The sequence below is a fragment of the Acanthisitta chloris genome, unplaced genomic scaffold, assembly GCF_000695815.1.
Source record: "Acanthisitta chloris isolate BGI_N310 unplaced genomic scaffold, ASM69581v1 scaffold2919, whole genome shotgun sequence".
Classification (NCBI taxonomy): Eukaryota; Metazoa; Chordata; class Aves; order Passeriformes; family Acanthisittidae; genus Acanthisitta; species Acanthisitta chloris.
In genome coordinates, this window is record NW_008692933.1 from 55957 (window position 1) to 64281 (window position 8325).

The 8325-nt window shown below is 49.5% G+C and overlaps 1 protein-coding gene across 1 annotated transcript in view; it reads right to left on the minus strand.

Moving 5' to 3' along the window:
• The window catches only part of ACSF3 (acyl-CoA synthetase family member 3), a gene marked incomplete at its 5' end in the record, with an annotated part of 57779 nt that extends 52014 nt beyond the window's left edge, over positions 1 to 5765 (minus strand). The window contains 2 exons of the mRNA XM_009082854.1: positions 3383 to 3538; positions 5100 to 5765. Of these exons, the coding sequence (XP_009081102.1) occupies positions 3383 to 3538; positions 5100 to 5765 (822 nt within the window). The remainder of the gene's footprint in view (positions 1 to 3382; positions 3539 to 5099) is intronic.
• Positions 5766 to 8325: the final 2560 nt, after the last annotated feature.

The following is an 8325-nucleotide window of genomic DNA, read 5'->3' on the forward strand; positions in this document are numbered from 1 at the left end:
GGAACAGTGCAGCTGGAGAAGCAAACTCGGCTTGGAAGCAGGTTATGGTGGGAGGATCATGTAGGGATGCTGAGACTGCAGCTTGCTCTGGATCCAGAGGAGGTTTGTGCCCTCCCAGTTCCCACCCTTGAAAAACAAGCAAATAATAACATCACAGCCAGCCATGCCCCACACAGCTGCTGGGAGGAACACACTTCCAGGCTCACTGCTGTTCTGCCCTCTCCATGCCCACTGCAGTGCTGAAGAGTCTCCCCCCAAGCCATTCCTATGTCAGAAGCACAGGCAGGACCACTGGATGCTGCTCCCACGGTCTCCAGGCAGAAGAGGCTGCACCCCAAGAAGTACAGGCACCAAAGGACTTAGCACATCATGTACAAGTAGACTAATTCTGGAAACTAAGAGTCCATTTATAACCCCTTTATTAATAAATGATTAATAGATGCAGCCATATTTTTTAATAACTTGCAATAAAAAGATGCTACGAGAAGCTTAAGCAAGACAGACTTAACAGATGGTGCTATAAAGTGAATTATAACATGTACAGTAGCTAGTGCAGAGTAATGGATGTCCTCATTTAATAAAAAGAGCCTGATTTCATGCAGCAACTTTCACGCTTGAGGCACCTCAGTACACTTTAACGAGTCCTTGTGGCCTCAGCAGTAGCTTGTATGCAGCCACAGACATCAGATGCTGTTTTAGCAAGTGAGAGGATGTTGGTCAGGACACTGGGGCTGCTCCAGAGTCTCGATTTTTAACCTTTCCTTGGACAGCTACCAAAAGCAGATGGAAAGGTCTGAAAGCTGCCACCTCCTAACACTTCACCACAGGGAACGACAAGCAAGTCTTGCTCTAGGGCTGGAAATGTGTTCTCAGGGAAAAAAAGAGCATTATTCCCAGCCCCAAAACCAGACTGCCATCTGCATCCACGACTAAGGCACGCTGCAAATTATGTAATTTAATAAACACTGTAATAGTAAAGTATTTATTTTGTATAATGAAGTGTTAGTGATTAGAAACCAAACACACATCGGGCGTGCTGCTGCGGTTTCTCTTGAACCTTTGCCAGTATCACTCAAGGCTAAATATGTCTGCAGCAGGTTGAGAGTAAGTTCCTTGCCTTGTTTTGATCAGCCTGTCAAGTGTTTTAGCTGCCAGTCGAGTTTCTTTATATCACACTATAATTGGCTCCTTTCTCAAGGTGCAGCGAAGGGAAAAAAGCACACGGCAAAACTCGGCTCCTTTGGCAAAATCCTCCACTGCTGCTTTGCTGAAAGCTGATTTCAGTAGCAAAGGGCATTTTGTAAACAGCTGGTGAAAATAGACTGGAACTGAAAGGCAGCTTGCATTAAACTCACAAGAAAGCCTTATTTACCCTCCTGTGCTCGCTTTGTAGTGTCGATCAAACCCCTCGCGGCTCCCGGGGGAGGCCCTCGGAAAAATAAAGGGAATGAAAAAAACCAGCAAGGCAAATGACGTCCTTCAGAGCCCCAAAAGCACCTGAGAGCCACCAGAACAGCGTGTGCTGTGTCCCCCACACCCACCTCCCTGCACAAGTTCAAAATCCAGGGTCAAGCGTTCACCTCCGGCACTGTCCCCGCGTGCCCTTGGGTGTCACTTCTCGGGGAGAGCTTTGATCAGAGGAGGCAGGAGGGGTGTCCTGCTCCCCTGATCCTAAACCCATCCCTCAACGTCAGCTCATTGATTTGTAGATGTCAGGGTGAGAGCAGAGAAAAACACAAGGGTACGAGGGACAATCAATCACCGGTGGCACAGGACGTGGAGCAACGCGCCCCCCAGAGGCTTCGCTTCCAGCCTCCCAGCACCGGCGCTGCCTCGTCCTCATAAGCATTTCCAGCGCTGGCCACGCGCCCAGAACCAGCTCTGCTGGGGCACAGCTCCCTGCTACACCCCGAGCTTTTGGGGCGACACCCTAAAAGTCAGAGGAGGACAATCTGGCACTGACCATTGAGGAGAGAGAACTGGCTACAGCTGCCAAGGGACCTTCCTGCCACCTTCTATCACACCATCCTACCAATTTACTCTGGAAATGCAAGTGCAGAGCTGCCACTCTGGGATTCTGGGGCTGTTCCCCACCAAAGGATCAATGTCCAAGTGTCAGGGCCACCTTGACACAGGAAAGGACATGTGCATTTTCTGTTGGTTGCTACTCTGAGAAGCAGAAATCAGCAATGGAGAATCCCCTGGATTGGAGCCAGGGCTCACCCTAACCTGGCACAGCACAGCCAGAGGCTTCCAGGTGTATCCCACACCTATGCACTTTGTCCTTTCAGAGTGCCAAGGCTGCCCAGCATGTGGATAAACACAAACAGGTAGAGCAGCCTGTTTAGTTCCACAGCTCTGGTTTGAAGGGCTCCTTTTGCTTTCCAGGGAATTCTGCAGTGACAACAAACATTTCCTTTCTGCTACAACGTGGCAGCAGCACCTGAAAAGCCAATTGTTCCCTTAACAGCGACACTGCAGACACCACCCACGATGCTGGGAGATGTGGATGGTGGATTCCAGACAGGGCTGGACCCCAGGAGCTGGTAACTGTAGAACCTGTTCCACCTTACTGCTGCTTGCCCTGCTCCTAGTCCCTTTTCCTCCTCTCTTTAGGCCATCTACCTGTCACTGCTACAAAGAACAAAGGAGAAACAAAGCACTGGGACTGGTGCTTCCTAGCTCAGCTAGAAAACATTATAAGTACATCATTCAGGTAAGGTTTCCCTCCTGCCACCTTTCCTCAAGGCTGCAAGAAGCTCTTGATTTCCCTTACTTGGGCTGTAAAAACCTCTAAAGGCTGTGTTCTGTCATGTAATGCAATACAAAACACAAGGGTATAGGATCGGAAGGGAAAAATTTGGAAGGGACTCTCCAGGGAAGTGATGGAGTGACCACCCCTGGAGGTGTTCAGGAAATGACTGGACATGGCACTCAGTGCTCTGCTCTAGTTGACAAGGTGGTGATGGGTCACAAGTTGGACTTGATGGTCTTGGAGGTCTTTTCCAACCTAACTGACTCTGTAAAATGTAAGTTACTAAAAAAGTCAACAAGCAGCATAGCCTCAGGTAGCACAATGCTAACAGGCCAGAGAAAAATCCAGTACTTCTACCTTTCCTGGCACTAAAAAAATCAAGAACCCTAATTCTGGGTGGAAATGGTCTTGGTGAGTAGGTAGAAGGGCTTGCCTGCCTCAGCCCCATGAGGAGGGGCAGCATAGCGTTCCAGTATGTCACACTTAGCTGTAGCCTCTGGAAGAGCACATTTACCCCAGACTGAGCATACAACCAGCATGGTTTGTTGTGAACCACACACAGCCAGTGGCTACAGGGGCCTAATGACAGTGCACGGGGTCCTGCTGCTGAGTTTCCTTTGGGCTCACCGTCTGTGCGCTGAACTCGGGTAACATGATGCACGTCGCTCCCACCCACAGAGGGCACAGCAGCTTATTGATCACCCCATGGACATGGTGCAAAGGCAGCACGTGCAGGATGACATCCTCCTTCTTCCACTCCCATTTGTCAACCAGCCCCGTGGTCTGCAGAAGAAAAACAATGCAGAGTTAGGGTAGGAGGAAAGGTTCTCCTGAGGTATCCAGGCCTCAAATCCCTGGTCACAGCTGATAGCACAACTCCCAGACCTCCTAGAATCATGCCTGGGCACAAAGTCTTTCCTTTAGGATCAGCATGAGCAAATTTCCAACCACAACAGCAAGAACACAAGAGGAACACATTCTGCATCTTGTCAGTTCACGTCTTTCATGCAAAGTCTTTCCTTGTTACTGAGCAATAATCAACAATGACTTTTAGCAGGGCCTACAAAAATATTAGTCTGCTGCTGCACATGAAGAGTTGGCAGAAATGGTAATAAACCCCCTAATTTTCCCAGAATTCTGTTGACAGTTTGGACACTGATGACATCAGGCTTTTAACACCTGTAAGGGATAATCAGCAGGAGCAGACAATCACTGATAAATGGAAAGTAGGTTTTACATTAGTAAAATCTATCAGTATATGAAGCTTCCAAAACACTCTGCTCCAAAAGGATAATTCCCTGAAGCCTCAGACCTCAGGCAGTGGGTGAGAAATGCCCTTCAGAGCCCAGTTAGCAACTGGCAAGCTTATTTGCAGCCACCTAAAAATAAAGAAAGCATTTGAAGAGTGGAATTCAGTCATGTTCCTCACAGCCCTCTCCCACAGGGCAGGGAGCAGCTTTTGGGCTTTCTGCAGGCACAAAGGATGGGGATTGCTCAGGCCACCCCCAAAATGAGCAGCATATTTGTAAGGGAGCAGATTCTTTGCCCAGTATAGCCAAGTCCTGGCTCTATCCATCAAGGCTCTCATTCCACTCCTGACACTGCAGTGTCTGAGCACCCAGAACAGTGTCAGCTCTCAGAGTATCCCTAAGGCACACTGGATCTCCTGCCCTTTTTCCCTCCTGGCAGGAGTCTAGCAGTTGCAGGCAGGGATAACCAAGTGGTGAGGCAGTCAGCAGGCTCATGCAAACTTTTAATTCCTTTTGGCTCTGAGAGCTAATGGATTTTTTGCCTTGGGGATACAAAGCTGAATAATGCACCAGCTCCACACAGCACTGGGCTGGGCTAAGGTATATTCCACTTAGGAGCAAAAATACTTTCCTAGTCCCAGTGTAGAAAAGCAAACTGCAAAGAAAGCAGGATGCTTAGAACAGGTCTCAGCCCTCCTGCTTTCCAGGAAAGCACGGAAGAGAGTCCAGCTGCCCTGGGATGGAGCTGCAGTACAGCAACACCAACAGGATAAGGATTAGAGTCTCAAACACTGCTCTGTGTTCACCTCACAAGTGTTGAGGATCTCTGAGCTGCAGCCCCACAGCTCTCTGCAGGGATCTGGTACTGGGAAGGTGTGTTGGCAACTTCAAATCACCTTCAAAGCCAAGACCTTATCATAGAATCATTAAGGTTGGAGGAGACCTCCAAGATCATCGTCCAACCACTAACCTGTCACTGCTGTGACCCCTAAACCCTAAACCATATATTCCAGTGCCAGGTCCAGATGCCTCTTGAACACTTCCACTGGGCTTATGCCATGGCACAAGCTTTGCAGAGGGGTAGCAGCACTCACCACAGCCTGCACGTTCTCATGTGTGCTGAGGACACCCTTGGGCCTTCCTGTTGTTCCACTGGTATAGATGATCATGGCTCCTCTGTCCTTCCACGAGGAGCAGGTGGTCAAGCGACCTTCTTCCAGGGCTGCATAGCTTGCAGGTCCATCACCATGAGCCTTGAGGAGTGGCAGCACAGGGACTCCCAGTTTCTTGGCACTGGGGGCTATTTTCCCCATGTATTCCTCAGTTGCAATGACCAGGGAGCTCTGGGAATCCTGGATCACATACTCCAGCTCCTGCACAGGGTGTTTCCTGTACAGAGGCACTGCTATGCCCCCACTCATCCACGACGCCCACTGGGCCACCACATAGGAGGCATCATTGGGACACAAAAATGAGATCCTCTCTTCCTTCAAGTCTCTGCTGGAGCACTCCAGGACTCTACAGATCTCCTGGGACAAGCACAGGCTCCGGCTGAGAAGGTCCCTGTAGGTGTGCTCACCACTTTGGTCAACAATGGCAATTTTGTCCCCATAAGCCAAAGCCCTGGTGAAGACAGGGGTGATGTCACTGCTGTGGGTGGCCCAGGCTGTCTGCAGACCCCTGTGGGGACAGCCAGCCCTCCTCCAGCTCCCTCTGCAGCGGGGCAGGGCCCGGGTGAGGCACTGGAGAGGCCGGAGCACCTGGGGGAGGCGCACAGAGAGCAGCATCCTGCCAGCACTGCTTGGGTTGAAGCGATTCTGCAGAAAGCAATTATAGGAACAGATAAGTATGTGCAACAGTTACCCAGGGGGTTATTCCCACCAAGGAGAAGTGGCAGCCTTCATTTGAATAATATCCACTATATTATTAATGTTCCTGCTTCAAGCTGCTGCATCCATGGCACGTTGGGCCCTGCCTGGATGGAGTGGGAGGCAGAGACCCTTCACTGTGCAGCCCTGGCATCCCTAAAAACCAGGTACCTTAATAATGAACTAGTTTTCATAGAATCACAGAATGGTTTGGATTAGAAGGACCTTATAGATCATCCAGTTCCACCCCCTGCCACGGACAGGAACACCTTCCACTTAGACCAGGCTTTGAACACTCCCAAGGATGGATCAGCCACAGCTTCTCTGGGAAACCTATGCCAGTGTCTCACCACCCTCACAGGGAAGAATTTCTTTTCCAAATCCTCACTGTAAAGAATCTTTAATGTCCCTTCCAACCTAAACCATTCCAGGATTCTCTAAAGAATCCTAACCCCCATCTGCACAGCCTGGAGCTCTGGCTGGGAGCTCAGGAAGGAGCAACTCCCTCTCCACACAGAGCCCTCAGCAATAGGGAGCAGAGAGGAAAGAACAGGACAGGAGAGAGAAGGATTTCCTGCACAGAATCTAATCACCACCAAAATATCCCCAGAGAGATTCCATGACAAGAGGAAACAGCCAAAGGATGACAACTCCTCACTCTCTAAGAGTGTCCGTGACACCTCCTTGACGCTGGCAATAACCACCTGATTTTGTACAATTCTTTTGATAAATGCTTATTAGTGGAGCAGCTCAGCTCAAGCAGCCTCCCAGCTCAGCCTCCCACCGTGGGGAGGAGCTGAAACAACAGCGATCCAGGCTGGCAGCTCCACAGGGAAGAGCTGGACAGGGCTTCATCCAGTTCAGGCTGTGTTGATGTTTGCCCTGAGCCCTGTGGTCTCTTCACCTTCAGAGCATTTCTCCACCCTGACACAGGCTCTGAACATATTTTCTTTTGCATATCAACCTCAGGTTCTGCAAAACAAACTTGTGATTTGGTGCGGAAACATCTGGAGGGGCAGAGAGGCTTCACACCCTGAGTGGGGCAACGTGGGAACTCCTCACGTGTACCACCAGGGTGGAAAAAACAAAGCAGGTCATGACAAACTCATGCGACATTTTTCCATTGCTCTACAGAGGCTAAAGTATAAAGAATCAACATAATTCATAAGCTAAACTGAAACCTCATCCCACCCCATGCCTACAACGAGGTAGTAATGCCCCAGGAATTAAAAGGGATATTAACTGGAAGCGGTGGTTTGCCAGGATCATGATCCAGGCCAGGCTAGCTGAGTACTCTCAGAATCCTCACCCTTCCTCACACATCTCTGGAGCAGTATCTCCTTCCAAAAATCCCATTATCCCATTTCCACTAGCCTAGATTTAATGAAGCAATAAACAGCAGCACCTCCAGCAAGGCCTGGTAATTATGGACTTCAGAGAACTGGAGTTGGCTGTGTGTGCAGACTCACAGACACTCGGGACAGAGGGAAGGAAATCCAGGGGATGCTTTCCTTCCCCGCCTGTTGCTCAGGGATAACTTGTGCTACAAACTCTGGCACAGCACAGCTGGAAACTAAGTTGGTCACTAGGGATCATGAGCAGAGCATGGCAGAGCAGGGATGAAACTTTGATGCCTTGGAATAGAAGGCTCAGCCCCTCTGGGAAGAAAAGGTTCAAACCCCCTTGGAAGAGAAGGTTCAGCTCTCTGAGAAGGTTCAACCCCCCTTGGAAGACAAGGTTCAAATTCCCTTGGAAGACAAGGTTCCAGTCCCCCTGGGAAAAGGAGGTTCAAACACTCACCCTCCTATGCCTGAAGAATTAAAGCAGCTCAGGGGTTCTTACTAGCTCCCAGCACAAGTCCACCACAAACTGGAAGCTGAACCCTCGCACATCCCATCCCTGTCCACTTTGTGCCATCACCCTCTGGTCTCTCTGAACATAAAGGGCATAAAATGCATTCCCTTTAAGGAAAATGATCCATGGAGTTATTCTATTCCATATGGAGTTATAATAGAAATAATCATCATTCCAGCCGTGATCATGTCTTAGTGGTGTAACTAACACTGCAAGTCTGACCCGCAGGATTCCATCCTCTCCTCGTTTATAGGCATGACAATACAAAGCTATTCCAGGCGGTTTCTACAACAGAGATTTTAAAAAATACTTTATTCTTAGAAAATCATAACATAACTACAGAAAAGAGAGTTGGAAAAGGTATCAGATAATGACTGAGATGGTGATTATTCTCTCCCTCTCACAACACAAAGAGATAATTAATGCCAGAATGGTTTGAGCTGGGAGGGTCCTTAAAGCCCATCCAGCCCCACCCCTTGCCATGGGCAGGGACAGCTTCCACCAGCCCAGGCTGCTCCAAGCCTCATCCAACCCGGCCTGGAACACTCTCAGGGATGGGGAATCCATCGACTCTCTGTGCCAGTGCCTCACCACTCTC